The sequence below is a fragment of the Piliocolobus tephrosceles genome, chromosome 20 (assembly GCF_002776525.5).
Source record: "Piliocolobus tephrosceles isolate RC106 chromosome 20, ASM277652v3, whole genome shotgun sequence".
Lineage (NCBI taxonomy): Eukaryota > Metazoa > Chordata > Mammalia > Primates > Cercopithecidae > Piliocolobus > Piliocolobus tephrosceles.
The window spans coordinates 23,486,747-23,504,830 of NC_045453.1; the positions used below are offsets into that span (position 1 = coordinate 23,486,747).

At 49.0% G+C, this 18,084-nt stretch overlaps 1 protein-coding gene across 4 annotated transcripts in view; it reads left to right on the forward strand.

Annotated features, from left to right (window-relative positions):
• The window catches only part of BCAS4 (breast carcinoma amplified sequence 4), an 87,680-nt gene that overhangs the window by 17,378 nt on the left and 52,218 nt on the right, over positions 1–18,084 (forward strand). For all 4 annotated transcript variants that reach the window (XM_023184150.3, XM_023184153.3, XM_023184152.3 and 1 more), the window contains exon 2: positions 9,478–9,549. In XM_023184150.3, the coding sequence (XP_023039918.1) occupies positions 9,478–9,549 (72 nt within the window). The remainder of the gene's footprint in view (positions 1–9,477; positions 9,550–18,084) is intronic.

Genomic DNA, 18,084 nt, shown 5'->3' on the forward strand with positions numbered 1-18,084 from the left:
TTTTTTTTTTTTTTTTTTTTTTTTTTTTTTTTTTTTTTTGAGGCAGAGTCTCGTCGCCCGGGCTGGAGTGCGGTGGCCTGATCTCAGCTCACTGCAAGCTCCGCCTCCCGGATTTTTACGCCATTCTCCTGCCTCAGCCTCCCGAGTAGCTGGGACTACAGGCGCCTGCCACCTCGCCCGGCTAGTTTTTGTATTTTTAGTAGAGACGAGGTTTCACCATGTTAGCCAGGATGGTCTCGATCTCCTGACCTCGTGATCCGCCCGTCTCGGCCTCCCAAAGTGCTGGGATTACAGGCTTGAGCCACCGCGCCCGGCCTGGTTTCAGGTCTTAGATTTAAGTGTTTGATCCATCTTGAGTTGATTTTTTGTTTAAGGTGAGAGATGAGGATCCAGTTTCATTCTCCTACATGCGGCTGGCCGGTTATCCCAGCACCATTTGTTGACTAGGGTGTCCTTTCTCCACTTTATGTTTTTGTTTGCTTTGTCAAAGATCAGTTGGCTGTAAGTATTTGAGTTTATTTCTGGGTCTCTGTTCTGTTCCATTGGCCTATGTGCCTATTTTTTAAACATTTTTTCAAATTTTTTTTATTGTTTGAAACAGAGTTTCACTCTTGTTGCCCAGGCTGGAGTGCAATGGGGCGATCTCGGCTCACTGCAACATCAACCTCCTGGGTTCAAGCGATTCTCCTGCTTCAGCCTCCCCAGTAGCTGGGAGTACAGGTGCGCGCTACCACGGCTGGCTGATTTTTGTATTTTAGTAGAGACGTGGTTTCACCATGTTGGCCAGGCTAGTCTTGAACTCCTGACCTCAAGCGATCCACCTGCCTCAGCCTCCCAAAGTGCTGGGATTACAGGCGTGAGCCACCGCGCCCAGCCTTTATAGTATATTTTGAAATCAGGTAATGTGATGCCTCCAGATTTGTTCTTTTTGTTTAGTTTTGCTTTGGCGGTGCAGGTTCTTTTTTGGTTCCATATGAATTTTGGGATTTTTTTTCTAGTTCGTGAAGAACGATGGTGGTATTTTGATGGGAATTGCATTGAATTTGTAGATATATTTTGGCAGTATGGTCATTTTCACAATATTGATTCTACCCATCCATGAGCATGGGATGTGTTTCCATTTGTTTGTGTTGTCAATGATTTCTTTCATCAGTGTTTTTTTTTTTTTTTTTGAGACGGAGTCTGGCTCTGTCGCCCAGGCTGGAGTGCGGTGGCCAGATCTCAGCTCACTGCAAGCTCCGCCTCCCAGGTTTACGCCATTCTCCTGCCTCCGCCTCCCAAGTAGCTGGGACTACAGGCGCCCGCCTAGTCGCCCGGCTAGTTTTTTGTATTCTTTAGTAGAGACGGGGTTTCACCGTATTAGCCAGGGTGGTCTCGATCTCCTGACCTTGTGATCCGCCCGTCTCGGCCTCCCATTCATCAGTGTTTTGTAGTTTTCTTTGTAGGAGTCTTTTACCTCCTTGGTTAAATTCCTAAAAATTCAATTTTTGCAGCTGTTGCAAAAGAAGTTGAATTCTTGATTTGATTCTCAGTTTGGTTGCAGTTGGTGTATAGCAGTCTACTGATGTGTGTGCATTGGTTTTTATATCCTGGAACTTGGCTGAATTCATTCACCAGTTGTAGGAGCTTTTTGGAGGAGTCTTTAGGGTTTTCTAGGTATACGATCATGTCATCAGGAAATAGTAACAGTTTGACTTCCTCTTTACCAGTTTGGATGCCCTTTCTTTCTTTCTCTTGTCTGATTGCTCTGGCTAGGACCTCTAACTTACTTTAAAATGTACAGTTAAGTTATTATTGAATCTAGTTGCCCTGTGGTACTGCCTAAACTTCCTTATGTGGCTTCTGGCTTCCCAGAGGGTGAATCAGAAGACTTGAGGTCTCTCGAGGCCTAGACCGGGAGTCACAGAGTCTTGCTCCCATCACATCCTATTGGTCTAAGCAAGTCACAGGCCAGCCCAGATTCGGGGGTGGGTAGGATTGGATCCCACCTCTTCACTGGAGGAGCTGCAAGGTTCTTTTGCAAAAGCACATGTGGGATGGGAGGGAGTTAGAAGGCTGCCTCTGAAACACAAGAACTTATTATTTGCCAGACTTTGTTCTAGGCTCTGGGAATTGAAAGACAAATAAAATAGACAAAAACCTGTATCCCCCAGAGGTTTCATTCTGGTGGGGAAGATGACAGGAAAGAAGTTGAGAAAAATAGATAGTACATTAGATAGTGATAAATGCTAAAGAGAAAAGTAAATTGGGGCAGGAGAACTGGGAGTAGGGGAGCTACAGGGTCAGGGAAAGCCTCACCTGGAAGAAATATTTGAGCAAAAGCTAGAAGGAAGTGAGAGACGACTTTCACCAGTAAAGGGAACAGCAGGTGCAAAGGCCCTGCGGTGAGGCTGTGGCTCGTGTTGTGGGTGGGGGTAAGCAACAGGCAGTGAGATCTGGGGGAGGCGGACGCTCCAGGTGGGGTAGGGCTGGGGAGGCCCCATTAGGTGTTTTCTGAGTGGGTGGAAGATGAGGGAGGACTCAAAAAATTGAAGCCAGGCATGGTGGTGCCCATCTGTAGTCCCAGCTACTCATGAAGCTGAGGCGGGAGGATCCCTGGGGCCCAGGAGTTGGAGGCTGTAGTGAGCTATGGTCCTACCACTGCACTCTAGCCTGGATGACAGAATGAGACCCTGTCTCTAAGAAAAAAAACAATTGGTATATAATTCATGTATAAATTTATGATTTAAAAGTATATCGTTTGTTGGCTTTTAGTATATTTGCTGTGTTGTGCAGACATCACCATGACCTAATTCCAGAACATTTCTATGACCCAAAAAAGAAACCCCATCACCATTAGCAGTTATTCCCTCTTCTCCTCTCCCTGCCACTCCATGCAGAGGGGCAACCATGAATCTATTTCTTTCTGTCTCTGTGGATTAGCCTATCTCTGACATTTCCTCCCTCCCTCCCTTCCTTCTTTTCTTTCTAGATGGAGTCTTGCTCTCTTGCCCAGGCTGGAGTGCAGTGACATGATCTTGGCTCACTGCAACCTCCACCTCCAGGGTTCAAGCGATTCTTGTGTCTCAGCCTCCCAAGTAGTTGGGACTACAGGCTCGTGCCACCATGCCTGGCTAATTTTTGTAGTTTTAGTAGAGACAGGGTTTTACCATATTGGCCAAGCTGGTCTCGAACTCCTGACCTCAAGTGATCTGCCTGCCTTGGCCTTCCAAAGTGCTGGGATTACAGGCGTGAGCCACTGTGCCCAGCCTGGACATTTCTTATAAGTGGAATCATGTCATGCGTGACCTTTTGTGCCTGGCTTCTCTCACTTAGCATCATGTTTGCAAGGATCACCCATGTTGTAGTGCGTGCCGGTGCTCCATTACTTTTTATGGACAAATGATACTCTATTTTATGGATACACCACATTTTGTTTGTTCATTCGTCACTTCATAGACATTGGATTGTTTACACATTTTTTTTTTTTTTTTAATTGAGATGGAGTCTTGCCCTGTCTCCCAGGCTAGAGTGGGGTGGCGCAATCTTAGCTCGCTGCAAACTCCGCCTCCCGGGTTCCCCAAGCAATTCTGTGCCTCAGCCTCCCAAGTAGCTGGGACTACAGGCTTGTTACACCCGGCTCATTTTTGTAGTTTTAGTAGAGACGGGGTTTTGCCATGTTGGCCAGGCTCATCTCGAACTCCTGACCTCAAGTGACCTGCCTGCCTTGGCCTCCCAAAGTGTTGGGGTTACAGGCGTGAGCCACCACACCCAGCCTTTTCTACTTTTTGACTGTCATGAATATGGTACAAGTTTTTGTGAGAGCATATGTTTTCATTTCTTTTTTATTTATTTTTATTTTTTATTTTTTTGAGATAGGGTCTTGCTTTGTCGTCCAGGCTGGAGTGCAGTGGTGCCATCACGGCTCACAGCAACCTTGATCTTCTGGGCTCAAGTGCTTCTCCCACCCCAGCCTCCTAAGTAGCTGGGAATACAGGCACATTCCACCATGTCTGGCTAATTTTTGTATTTTTTTTTTTTTTTTTTTTGTAGAGACAGTGTCTCACTATGTTGCCCAGGATGGTCTTGAACTCCTGCACTTAAGTGATCTGCCTGCCTCGGCCTCCCAAAGTTCTGGGACAAAGTGGTGGGCATATTGCTTGATCATAAGGTGACTCTGTGTTCCTTCTGAGGAGATGCTGGACTGGTTTTCAGAGCAGCTGCACAATTGTACCCTTCCCACCAGCAGTGCGTGAGGCTTCCAATTCCTCCACATCCTTGCCAGCCCTCATCATTTTCCATTTTTGTGATTGCAGCCATCCCTGTGAGTGCAAAGTGGTACAGTGGAGGATCTGGGGCGGGGAGGGCTTTTTTTTTGTTTTTTGTTTTTTGTTTTTTGAGGCGGAGTCTCGCTCTGTCGCCCAGGCTGGAGTGCAATGGTGTGATCTCGGCTCACTGCAAGCTCCACCTCCCAGGTTCACGCCATTCTCCTGCCTCAGCCTCCCGAGTAGCTGGGACTACAGGCGCCCACCACCATGCTTGGCTAATTTTTTTGTATTTTTTAGTAGAGACAGGGTTTCACCGTGTTAGCCAGGATGGTCTCAATCTCCTGACCTCATGATCCACCCACCTCAGCCTCCCAAAGTGCTAGGATTACAGGCGTGAGCCACTGCCTTTTTGTTTGCTTTTGTTTTAACAGGACTGCACAGAGTAGATTGAAGGGCCATGAGAACAGGAAGCTGGGACCAGTGAGCAGGCTACTGCAACAGTCCTAGCAAGAGACAGTGGTGCCATGCGCCATGGTGCTTGGTTGTATGGGAGAGAGAGTGAAGTAGTAGGATTTGGGTAGAGACATTTTGAAGGTAGAACTGAGAGGATTTGCTGGCAGATTGGTTGGGGTGGGAGGTGGGAGAGAAGAGTTGAGAGTGCTCTGAAGTATTTGGCCTGAGCAAGGGGACGATGGAGTTTGCATTTGTTGAGTTAGAGAAGATAATGGGTGGGGACCTTTTTGGTGTTTTTTTTTTTTTTTTTTTTTTTTTGTGCCAGCCCCTTGGTGAGCAGGGCCAGCCCCTCTTCAATGTCTGGGCATTCCCAGCTGGGAAGTTTGCACTGCCACTTTGTGAGAAGAGGGGATGTGGGAAAAGACAGTGAAAACCATGATTTGCAGGTGTTTGTTTAAAAAAAAAACACTCACCATCTCCACTGGTCCTTCCTTGAATGTCATTTAAAGAGTGAGCCTCTCGCCTCCTTCCCCTCTGAGTGGAGCAGTTTATGCCCAGGGGGTTGCAAAGAACAGCGAGGGCATTCATCTGCTCACAGGCTGGTTAAAAAGGCACGTGGGCTGCAGCCTGCAGGACTCTCATTTCTGAGGCCACTTAGGGGATAATCTTGAGAGAAAATTGCCCCATGGATGATTTGTGGGCATGGTGGGCTGGCTTATCCTGAGCGCCTTCCTGTTGGTTGGGAATGTTTCTTCCTGTTGGTTGGTCGGGCTTGTTTCTCCCTTTGCTGACCAGACAGTCGGCAAATGCTCACTTTGCTCCCTCCTGCTTTTGGGAACCTCCCTAGGTACCAGGGGGTGAGGTGGAGGTCTGACCATAGCTGACAAGCAGCAATGAAGGGGACACATTTCTAACCTCCCCCAAGAGCATCTTGTTTTTGTTTTGAGATGATCTCGCTCTGTCACCCAGGAGTGCAGTGACGCATCACAGCTCACTGTAGCCTCAACCTCCTAGGCCCAAGTGACCCTCCCACCTCAGCCTCTCAAGTACACTGAGACCACCCAGGTGTGCACCACCGTGCCCAGCTAGTTTTCCTTTTATTTTTAGAGAGACAAACGTTCCCCCCGTTGCCCAAGCTGGACTGGAACTCCTGGGCTCAAGCGATCCTCTGGCCTCAGCCTTCCAGTGTTGGGATTACAGGCGTGAGCCACTGTACCCAGCCCCAAAGAACATCTTATTACACATTCTAGCTCTGGAGTTAGAGTGCTCAGGGTCAAATTCTGGCTTCAATATTTATTAGCTGTGTGAGCTTGAGCAAGGGACTTAACCTCTCTGATCCTCTGTTTCTCAATCCATAAAAAGAGGGAAATAGTAGCACCTACTGCATAGGGTTCTTGTGAGAAGTAAATGAAGTAATTCAAATACAGCGTCTAGTCCTTGTTTTTATTCTATGGTAAAAGAGATTGGGTGGGTGCAGTGGCTCATGCCTATAATCTCAGCACTTTGGGAGGCTGAGGCAGGAGGATTGCATGAGGCCAGGAGCTTGAGACCAGCCTGGGCAACATAGTGAGACCCCTGTCTCTACAAAAATTAAAATACAAAAAAGAGAGGAATTGAGCTATGGAAAGCAACCCCTTATCATGCACCTATTGTGTGTCAGCACTCTGTTAACCACATCTATGATGCCAGGTTAACCTCCTGAGCATTCTGCCAAACGGGAATGATGGTTCCTGATCCAGCAGCAGTGAAATGCAGAGGTTAAGCCATTGGGTTCCAGCTGCATGACTGGCAGAGGGTAAGGTGAACCCAGCAGTGCCGTGACCACGCCATGCCCTTCCTGAGCGGGCCAGGATGGGTTGTGATGCGCTTCCTACAAGCACAGGGCTGCAGACACATCTTGGGAAGGAGGCATCCCACCCAGCTGGGGCGTGGGCTTCCGTGGCCTCCCATGCGGGTTGTGTGTTCTTAAGCACATCTGGACCCAGGTCTGCGTTATGAGCACCTGCATCCCCAGGATCTCTCCATCACCCTCTGTGCCCCACTCCTCTCTTTCCCCTGGATCAGAAAGAACAACCAACCTTCTCCTCCCACCACAGTGACCTCTTGGCTCCATCCTTTCTCCCTTAGTGCGATAATGACATTTTCTCATTGTAATTTAATTTGCGGGTTGGGTGAGGGGATGATCTTTCTTCTTCCGAGTCTTCTCTCCCCTCTCCCGCATTGAGGCACAGAAATAGTCCCAGCTGTGAGATGAAGGTTGCAGAGTTTAAAATTGCAACTTGGTACTATTTATACTCCAGCCTGAAAGATGTTTTTTTGCGCAGTCGTTTATTTTGTTGTGGTGGAGATGGCTCATGCTGGAAGCAGCAGGAACTGGTGCTATATAAACAGTTCTCTGGGGACAAGTGGGTGGTGAGGGAGCCTTCAGGTGCAGGAGGCAGGGACTAGGCCTGCCCAGAAACCCTGAGCACGCCTCCCTGGAGCAGGACGGTGTGGCCTGGTAGGGAAAGCAGATCATGTGCTGGGTGAACTTTCTTCCTGCGTGCTGGCCATTACAAAAATAACAACAGAAACTGGTATTTTAGAAGTCATAAAAGTAGTAGATACTTGGGGGGAAAAAAACCCTAATTTTTTTTTTTTTTTTTTTTTTAAGACAGATCTTGCTTTGTCACCCAGGCTGGAGTACAGTGGCACGATCTCGGCTCACTGCAACCTCCTCCTTCTGGGTTCAAGTAGTCCTCTTGCCTCAGCCTCCTGAGTAGCTGGGACTACAGACGCATGCCACCGCTTCCGGTTAAGTTTTGTATTTTTAGTAGAGACGGGGTTTCGCCATGTTGGTCAGGCTGGTCTCAAACTCCTGGCCTCGGATGATTGGCCCACCTTGGCCTCCCAAAGTGTTGGGATTATAGGCGTGAGCCACTACACCTAGCCAAACCCCTAATTATTTCCCTAATCTTTATACAAGTGCATGAAGCAGTCGTACACTGGCAGACCCTTTGCACGTTCGTGATTGGCTTCATTTGTGGAGCATTAAAGGGTTTTTTTAAATGTGTTCCCATGTTTAAACATTGGGGCATTTCCTATCAAATTAGGATTTCTGGCTTCTCTTAGAAAATGGAAAATCTGGTAGCTCTGGGCCTGCGTTTCCTGATGGCGGCTAGTGGCCAGCAGCTGGAGGACTGGATGAGCACCTCTGAGATCACCACAAGCCTGATGGCCTGCTTCACTCATGTATTTTAATGTCCGGCCTGATGACTGGGTGTTTTTTCTTCTTCTCTTTTTTTTTTAAAGACAAGTTCTCACTCTGTCGCCCAGCCTGGAGTGCAGTGGTGCGATCACTGCTCACTGCAGCCTCAGCCTCCTGAGTAGCTGGGACTACAGACATGCACCACCATGACTGGCTAATTTTTTTTTTTTTTTGAGATGGAATCTCGTTGTGTCATCCAGGCTGGAGTGCAGTGGCTCACTGCAGCCTCCACCTCCCGGGTTCAAGAGATTGTCCTGCCTCAGTCTCCTGAGTAGCTGGGACTACAGGGCTGCACCACACTTGGCTAATTTTCATATTTTTAGTAGAGACGGGGTTTTACCATGTTGGCTAGGATGGTCTCGATCTCCTGACCTCGTGATCCACCCGCCTCAGCCTCCCAAAGTGCTGGGATTACAGGTGTGAGCCACTGCACCCGGCCAAATTTTTTTTTTTTAAAGGGACGGAGCCTCACCATGTTGCCCAGACTGGTCTCGAATTCCTGGACTTCAGTGATCTTCCTGCCTCGGCCTCCCCAAATGTTGGGACTACAGGCATGAGCCACTGCTCCTGGCCAAGGACCCTTTACATAACATAAAAAATTCAAGTTTCCCTTGTCAGAGTCCCTTTCCCAACCCTTCCTGCCCAGGGCTAAGTAAGCCCTATTAATAGGGTTTCCAAAGAAACTAGGGGACGCCCAGTTGAATGTGAATTTCCGATAAACAACAAATAATTGTTTTAGTATAAGTACATCTCTTAACTATTAGCAGTTTGGCACCTATCATTCCAGACCTTTCCCTGTGGATACATGTACTTTTTTTTTTTTTTTGAGATGGAGTCTCGCTCTGTTGCCCAGGCTGGAGTGCAGTGGTGGGATCTCAGCTCACTGCGCCTCCGCCTCCCGGGTTCAAGTGATTCTCCAGCCTCAGCCTGTGACTATGGGCACATACCACCACACCTGGCTAATTTTTGTATTTTTAGTAGAGATGGGGTTTCACCATGTTGGTCAGGCTGGTCTCAAACTCCTGCCCTCAAGTGATCTGCCCGCCTCAGACATTTTTTTGGTATGGTTTGTATCTGGCACTGTCTGCAGCTTGCTCTTCCTCTCCGGGGTATCACTGGGGCCACTGTGTTTATTAGAGCAGGCTGTGAGGCTGTGGACTCCATCTGGATTAGGATTCTTGCCCCGTGCTGTTTGTTAACCTTGTGATCTTGAGCAGGCTACCCCACCTCTCTGAGCCTCATCTGTACAATGTGGAGGGTAAGGGTAGCTTATTTCCTGTATTTGTTGATCTTGTTTCTTTTGAAAGCTGTGTAGAATGGAGAGGCCATGGTGGCTTTAACCAGTCCTCTGTGATGGGTGCCAGGACTGCTGCCCGTTTATTGCTCTTTCAAAGGAGGCAGTGGAAGGGGGTCGAGCAGGAACTGGGCACATAATCCTAAGACTTAGTTTGCTTTAAAAAAAAAAAAATGAAGGGTGTTTGTCTCCCTGGAAACCACTTGCTAATCTCCAGGATGTCGTCTCTTTTTCAGGCGAAGGAGGTGGAGGAGACCATCGAGGGCATGCTCCTCAGGCTGGAAGAGTTTTGCAGCCTGGCTGACCTGGTGAGTGGCTGCCTGGGAGGCGTGGATTTAGGCCCAGGCCAGACTTCGGGCCCTTGCTGGAGTTTTCTGGGGAAGCCATTTTGGTGGTGAGTTAGCAACCAGAAGGAATGGGGCAGCAGCCAGCGCTGAGAGGAAAACCACGTACAAACACTCCCTTCTCTCTCTCTCTCACTCTCAACCCCAAGTGCTTCCTGAGGCGGCCATCTTGATCTCGTCCTTCCCCCGAGATGGTTTTTATTCCGCAGAGGAGCCAGGAGTGGACCACAAGGTGGCACTCTCGGGCACCGATGCAGGGAGCCGTTCAGCGGGGACACTAGACTATATTTAACTTTCCTCAGCTCTGCACTGTCCCCTGTGCAAACATGGAGACAGCCAGGAAATGGCTTCAGGCCTGTGAGGCCTAGGAGGAGCCTCTTGCCCGGGCCACAGCCCGCGGTGGAGTTGGGCATCGAGTTCCTTCTTGAATCCTTCTGTTCTCTCTGCTTTTACCTCTTACTCTGCCTGGTTGGCCCAAATCTCCTAGCCTGATTGAGGTGGAAGATAGAAGACAATGGCCCAGAAGACAAGGCCTCCCAAGCCAAAGTCTCTAGAAATTGCCTCTAGAGGCTGGGTGCAGTGGCTCATACCTGTAATCCCAGCACTTTGGGAGGCCGAGGCGGGCAGATCACCTGAGGTCAGGCGTTCAAGACCAGCCTGACCAACATGGTGAAACCCTGGCTCTACCAAAAATACAAAAATTAGCTGGTGTGGTTGCAGGCACCTGTAATCTCAGCTACTCAGGAGGCTGAGGCAGGAGAATTGCTTGAACCCAAAAGGTAGAGGTTGCAGTGAGCTGAGATTGCACCACTGCACTCCAGCTTAGGTGATAGATCAAGATTGTGTCTCAAAAAAGAAAAAGAGAAAAGAAAAGAAAAACTGTTTCTAGATCCCAGTGTTCCCAGGATTGCTGCCAGCCAGGTGAGGAGCCCCCAGGAGCACTGATAGAATTTTCTAGAAGCTCCCAAGCTTGTTAGAGGCAAGCCAGTAACCTGGGCTTGAGGTGTCTGCCTGGAGGCCCAAAGTGCTCCATGTTGTGACCAGGCCCTGTGTCTCCCCAGAATGGAGGAAGCCTGCCCACCTGGGCCCAGTGGTACGCGTTTATGTCCCTGAGAAGCACCATGTCTGGACCCTGAGAGTGTTTGTGAGAACCCAAGGGAGTAACAGGAACAGCAGCTCCAGGTGTTCGTTGAACACCTTCCTTTGTGCCCGGCACCCTAGACAGCAGGCACTGAGTCATCCCTGTATATTCAGCAGACCTCATCCCAGCTTCTAGGGTCACAGCAGAAATCCCAAGAGGAACTATGTGGTTTCTTCTCTTGAGTCAAGTTTTATGTTCAGATGTGGGTCCCGGTGGGAGCCAGGTAACAAGACAGGCTTTTAATAGCCTGGATTGTCCTTTCTTTACCACCATGCACTGGGCTCTCTCTCTCTCTCTGTGTCTCTCTCTCTTTCCTTCTGTCTGTCTGTCTTTCCCTACCTCCCTCCCTCCCTCCCTTCCTTTCTTCCTTCCTTCCTTTCGAGACAGAGTCTCACTCTGTCCCCCAGGCTGAAGTGCAATGATGCGATCTCAGCTCACTGCAACCTCTGCCTCCCGGGTTCAAGTGATTCTCCTGCCTCAGCCTCCCGAGTAGCTGGGATTACAAACATGCGCCACCATGCCCGGCTAATTTTTGTATTTTTAGTAGAAATGGGGTTTTACCATGTTGACCAGGCTGGTCTCGAACTCCTGGCCTCAAGCGATCCTCCCGCCTCAGCCTCCCAAAGTGCTGAGATGGATTATAGGCGTGAGCCACCACGCCTGGCTGTATTGGGCACTTTCTCAGGAATGGGCTCCGTGATAAGCTTGAGTAGGCAGAGACAGTTCAGTCCATCTCCATCCCCACCAAGCCCCAGTGTACGTGGGGAGGCTGATTTGGGTACCAGTTGGTGCCATCCCATGCTACAGTGCTGTCGTGAAGGTAAGGTCAAGGTGTAAAGGGATTCCAGAGCCAGGGGTGTTAAGTCCTGCCTAGGAAATTGGGAAGGTTTTGTAGAACAGGTGGTAATGAATCTGGGACTGGAAGGAGAAACAAAGAATTCAACAGATTGGGAAGGAGGGCATTCAGGCAGAGGGACCAGCCTGTGCAAAGGTGGGGAGGCCAGGGATGTGGTGTGGCTGGGCACCGGGTGGAGGATCGTGGCCGCAGGCAGGGAAGGCAGGTTGGGAGGATGGTGTGGATGGATGCTCCAGGGACACCTTTGTTCTCAAATCCCATCCCGTCGTCCATGTGGGCATTCTGTGCAAGAAGAGCCAGCATCAGCCTGAAGAGGGCTGGGGGCAGGAGTCCATGTGGACAGGTGGAAAGAGACCCATGTGGCCCAGCCCTGAAAAACCATCGAAGCTTCCTGTGGTGGGAAGTGTGTGTCTGTGTTGCCAGGAGACTCAAGATTGCAGGCAGCATCGGGCAGGTCCTCCTCACTCGAAGCCTGGAGATGCTTCATGGAAAGATTTAATCCTGCGGCCACACACAGATGACCCACAGGTCCAATCCTGCCTGCAGATAATTTGATGTTTCTGGGGGGGAAGAAAAAGGCATTAGCTTGTGACATTTTTAGAATTTCATGTGAAAAACCTGGAGTTCTGGTTTCTCTCAGAAAAGCAAAGATCTGGCCCTCCTGGGGTACTCATTCCTACCTAGCAAGTGTCGGCCACCATGTCACGTGGCAAGCAAGCGACCGCCTGCTGTGGGCAGCGAATGTGCTTTCCAGCTTGCTGCAGTGCCGGCTGCCCCCAGGGAGCCTTCCTGACTCCACAGCTGCCACGTGCTTGTGTATTTTTGATAGATGATGTTTCTGTGTTCTTTTGACCCTACTGAAAGTGGGAAAATAAAGCCAGACCAAGAGGATCCCGTGTTCCAAGAAATGGAAGAGAACTTGCATCCTTTTGGAAGCAGTCTCTTCCATGTGTCTGTGTTGACAGGATGTGCCCAGCCAGTTCTGCAAATATGTGATGCTTTTGGGACCCCTGGGGGTGTTTGAGCTTACAGCCCCTGCATGGGCACGCTGTGCCAATGCCATTTATATTCTAGAAATCCTCTTGGCCCCGAGAGCTTCACGCTTGGCTTACCTGGTATGTTTGCTGTGTGCTGTGGGACTACCTGACTGCAGAGAGAGGTGTCCGGTGATCAGCCCTAGCTTGGGGCCTCTTTTTCTCTTTAAGAGCTGCTTTGAAATCCAAGCTAGGGATGAGTAGGGTCCTCTAGGGGCAGGTGATGTCACACCATGGACCACTGACCCCCCAGGTCCCTGCCTCGGTCTTTAGAAACACTGTTTGATCAATTTACACGTCTGAGAGAAGGCAGGCCCTGGGCTGCACGGTTTAGAGAGAAGCCACTTCCTTTCTGATAAAATTGGGCTGTTAGAAATCAAAGTCCAGCTTCCTGTCTGCTCTATTAGTTCTTCCACTAGCCTGTCCTGATCACTCCCTGTCACTGAAATTCACCCCTTTGTTCTGGGACCTCTTTTGACATTTGATATAATGCCAATTGTTGGCACTTCACGTTCTGATTCCTCCCACTGTGGGGCCATGGACACGTCACATTACCTCTCTGAACCTTTATTTTTTCCTCCATAAGATGAAGATAATGGTTCTGATTGTCCATTGCTGTGTCAAACTACCCGAAAATTTCGTGATGTAGAACAACCACCCATTTATTCTGTGGGCTGGAGCAGGGCACAGACGACTCAGCTCATGTGAGTCGAAGCTGGCTCCTTCATCACTTGTCTGGTACCTGGGCTGGGCTGGCTGGGGCTGGTTGGTGTAACTTTCTCGTGCACGCTCTCCATGTGGCTGGCGTGGGCTTCCTCGTAGCATGGCTGTTGGACCTCCCCAGAGCAAGCAGTCCAATGGGCAGGAGGGAAGCTGCCACATGTCTTGAGGCCTGAGTGTGGAAATTGACACAGTGTCACTTCTGTTGTAGTTTATTGGTCAAAGCAGTTACACAGCCTAGCCAGAATCAGGGGAGAGAACCTGTATTCTACCCCTTCATGGAAGGAATTAAGGAGTTTGTGGCCATCCTTAATCCACTACAAATAGTTTCCATCTCCAAAGAGTTACTGTAAGGGATAGATGAGGCAGAGATGTGTGCTTTACACCCACTAGAATGGCTAGATCTTAAAAACCACCAAAATACCAAGTGTTGGCAAGGATGGAGAGCAACGAAGCTCTGATACATTGCTGGTAGAAATGAAAAAAAAAAAACCACAGCCACTTTGAAAAACAGCTTGGCAGTTTCTTACAGGTTTTTTTGTTTTGTTTTGTTTTTTCGGAGACACAGTCTCACTCTGTTACCCAGGCTGTAGCGCAGTGGCGCTATCTCAGCTCATTGCAACCTCCGCCTCCTGGGTTCAAGCGATTCTTGTGCCCGAGTAGCTGGGATTACAGGTGCCCACCACCACGCCTGGCTAATTTTTGTATTTTTAGTAGAGACGGGGTTTCACCATGTTGGCCAGGCTGATCTCGAACTCCTGACCTCAAGTGATCCGCCCACCTCAGCCTCCCAAAGTGCTGGGATTACAGGCGTGAGCCACCGCACCCAGCCTCTCACAAATATGAACATGTGCTTAACCTACATCCCAGCAATTCTAGCCCTTGTCATTAGCAATAAGGAATGAAAACAAGTGCCCAAACCACACAAAGATTCACATACAAATGTTCATAGAAGCCTTATTCGCCGGGCGTGGTAGCTCACACCTGTAACCCCAGCACTTTGGGAGGCTGAGGCAGGTGGATCTCCTGAGGTCAGGAGTTCAAGACCAGCCTGGCCAACATGGCGAAACCCTGTCTCTACTAAAAATACAAAAATTAGTCGGGTGCAGTGGCATGCACCTGTAGTCCCAGCTACTCGGGAAGCTGAGGCAGGAGAATCACTTGAACCCGGGAGGCGGAAGTTGCAATGAGCTGAGATAGCTGAGACACTGCACTCCAGCCTAGGTGACAGAGTGAGACTCCATCCCCCTCAAAAAACGAAGCCTTATTCATGATACTCCAAACTGTAAACAACCCAAATGTCCATCTGCAGTAGAATGAGTAAAGCAACTGTTGTTTATGCATATATTGGAATACTACACAGCAATGAAAGAATTGACTGCTATACACAGCAACAGAGATGATCTCACACATGTGATATGGAGCAAAAGAAGTCATGGCCGGGCATGATGGCTCACACCTGTAATTCCAGCTCTCTGGGAGGACAAACTGGAAGGGCTGCTTGAGCTCAGGAGTTTGAGACCAGCCTGGGCAACATAGGGAAACCCCATCTTTATTTTTAAATAATAATAATAAATTTAAAAAGAAAAGCTTGACACAAGAATACATTCTGTGTCATTCCACTACTCTGAAGTTCAGCAATAGGCAGAACTAATCTATGGGTGGTCTAAGTCCGGTAGTGGTTGGTCTGGGGAGGGTAGTCATGGCCTGCAGGAGGCCTTACGGGGTGATGAAATATTCTATATTTTAGTCTGGGTGGTGGTTACACAGATGTAAACATATGTGTGGATTCCTCAAGCTGTTCCACTTATGAGCTGTGCCCTTTGTGTCGCTTAGATCATTGCTGAGCACAGTACCTGCTATTTATTAAATGACTAATAAATGGTAGCTACTAATGCCATCATCGTTATTACCAAAGCACCAGAGGGGCATGACGCTGATGAAGTTATCCACAGTAAGGCTGGATTTGTAAAGCCTTTCAGCTCAGTGCCCTGTGGGGTTTGGGTAGCTTGTCCAGTCCCTCTGAAACTCCAGTGGCCTTGGGCCCACCTTCTGCCAAGGAGCAGACTCTTACTTCGCTCACATAAATGGAGAACATTTCCTGTTGGCCTTGGCCCAGCAGTTGCATTTGGCGTGGGTGCGTGTTCTCGGGTCGAGTGCGTTTGGCTCTCCTTCCTAGGGGCCCTGAATCATTCTGGACAGATGACTTTGCTCTGTGATGACCTCAGCACCTGCTGCCCAGACTTCTGGGCTCTGGAGACCAGCTCTGGAGAGGTGGGAGGATAGTTGGGGGAAGGGTCTGGGACCCCCCAGGCTGGCACACCTGGTTGGGTGTTTGTCCTGGCAGAGGCTCTAGAGCATGGAGGCTTCTTCACTGAAATCTCTCTGCTCTTCTCAGAGTGTACCCCAAGGCGTGCAAATGTGAACACCTGTAATGTGATAAGAAGTGAGTTGGGGGTGAAAAATGTGCCACTTTTCTTTTGACTCTTCCATAAGAAGAAAGTGCTCCTCTGGGTAGCCATGGATTCCATGTTGGGGAGACTGTAGGGAGTGAAGGGGACTGGGGTTAACAAAAGTGGCAGCTGTCACTCAGCTCCAGCTGATTGTTGCCATGTGGAACATGGGCTTAGTGTGGCCAGGTCTTGGCTCAGTGTGGCCAGGTCTTCTGATTTTTCACAAGAAGCCAGAGATCTGGGTTTCTAAGGGAAATATTCTGACTTTGATATCTTGGCATCTGGTTTGGTTTTACTTTTTTTAGGCATGGTTGGGCTGACACTGCCTTGGCCCAATGGAATGACATCTGTAGACCTTTGGTATTAGGAAGGGTGGCCTCAGGCCCATCTGGATTGGAATCCTCCCTCTCCCACTTTCTGGCTTTGTGACCTTGGGCCAGCTCATTTAGTTTCTCTGAGCCTCAGTTTTATCTCCCATAAAATAAGGTTGAAGAAGAAATATTTCTTGCCTCACAGGGCCTGTTCCCAGCACACAGTGAGAGGTCATGGAGTGTGCTCTGTTGGTATCATGCCCCTCTAGACTGGACCTACGTTAACCCTACAGTTCTGTTTTTTCCTTTAATCAATTTTTAATTTTTTAAATCGAGATGGTGCCTCACTATGTTGCCCAGACTGGTCTTGAACTCCTGGCCTCCAGTGATCCTCTCACCTTAGCCTCCCAAAAAATTGGGATTACAGGTGTGAGCCCCTGCACCTGGCCCTAAAGTTTCTTTTATGGTTCCCAGCCCAGGGTGGAACCAAGGGTAAGGTTTGGGGTCTTTCAGCCCCTGGGATTGCCCTCCCTGGCCCCTCATTCTGAGTAACTACCTCTGGGTAAACCTCTGGGCAGGTATAAACAGTTCCCTGTTGCCTTTGGTTTCAGCCATTGGAGAAGCTGCATCAGAGAAGGGATTTCTCTAAAAATAAAATAAGAGGCCGGGCGCCGTGGCTCATGCCTGTAATTCCAGCACTTTGGGAAGTCAAGGTGGGTGGATCACTTGAGATCAGAAGTTCAAGACCAGTCTGGCCAACATGGTGAAACCCCGTCTCTACTAAAAATACAAAAATTAGCCAGGCGTGGTGGCGGGTGCCTGTAATCCCAGCTACTCGGGAGGCTGAGGCAGGAGAATCACTTGAATCTGGGTGCAGAGGTTGCAGTAAGCAGAGATGGCGCCACTGCACTCCAGCCTGGGAGAGTGACTCCTCTCAAAAAAAAAAAAAAAAAAAAAGAAACAAAAAAATAAACAAATAAAAAATAAGGAAAAAAAAAGAGAAGAGACTTCTTTGTTCCCAGTCCTTTGGGATTTAGGGGGCGAGGGTGGTCCCTGAATCTCCTTTCTGCCACTTTGTCTCCTGTAGGTTGCCAATCCCAGCCCATACCCCCAAGCTCATTCTCACCCTTCCCCCAGTTTGTTTCTTTAGAAATTAACAGAAAGATAGATTCAGGTTTGCTCCCCCGTGTTCTGACCTTGCCCTGGAATTAATTATCTGCTCTTTGCTACATCAGGGTGATTTTCTCCAAGTTTACCCTTGTTGAGGAATGAGCTTCTCTCCAGAAATCCGGCCTTGGGGAAGAAAGGGAGGAGACTGAGGACTTTTCCTTGTCACTGGTAACAAATGCTGGAGCCAGGCAGAGCGTGGAGCTGGGGTGAGACAGTGGGGAGGGGTGATGACTGTGGAAACCCCAGCACTCAGGCCCATCTGGAGGGAGCAGCCTCGGCCTTTGCCGCCTGGGGAGACTCAGGCCCATCATTGCCAAAGCTGCTGACTTAAGAGAAGCTGTAGATTCAGAGCTAATTACCTGAATTTTTAAAACTACATTTATGTGTTTTTTATTTTTGTATAGTTTATATTTACTGAAAAGTTGCAAAGATTGTTCAGAGAGTTGCCATATTAACCCTAAATTTTTTAAAATACTTTTTTTTTTTTTTTTTTGAGACGGAGTCTCGCTCTGTCGCCGAGGCTGGAGTGCAGTGGCTGGATCTCGACTCACTGCAAGCTCCACCTCCCAGGTTTACGCCATTCTCCTGCCTCAGCCTCCCGAGTAGCTGGGACTACAGGCGCCCGTCACCTCGCCCGGCTAGTTTTTTGTATTTTTTTTCAGTAGAGACGGGGTTTCCCTGTGTTAGCCAGGATGGTCTCGATCTCCAGATCTCGTGATCCGCCCATCTCGGCCTCCCAAAGTGCTGGAATTACAGGCTTGAGCCACTGCGCCCAGCCTAAAATACATTTTTAATTTTTTTTTTTTTTTTTTTT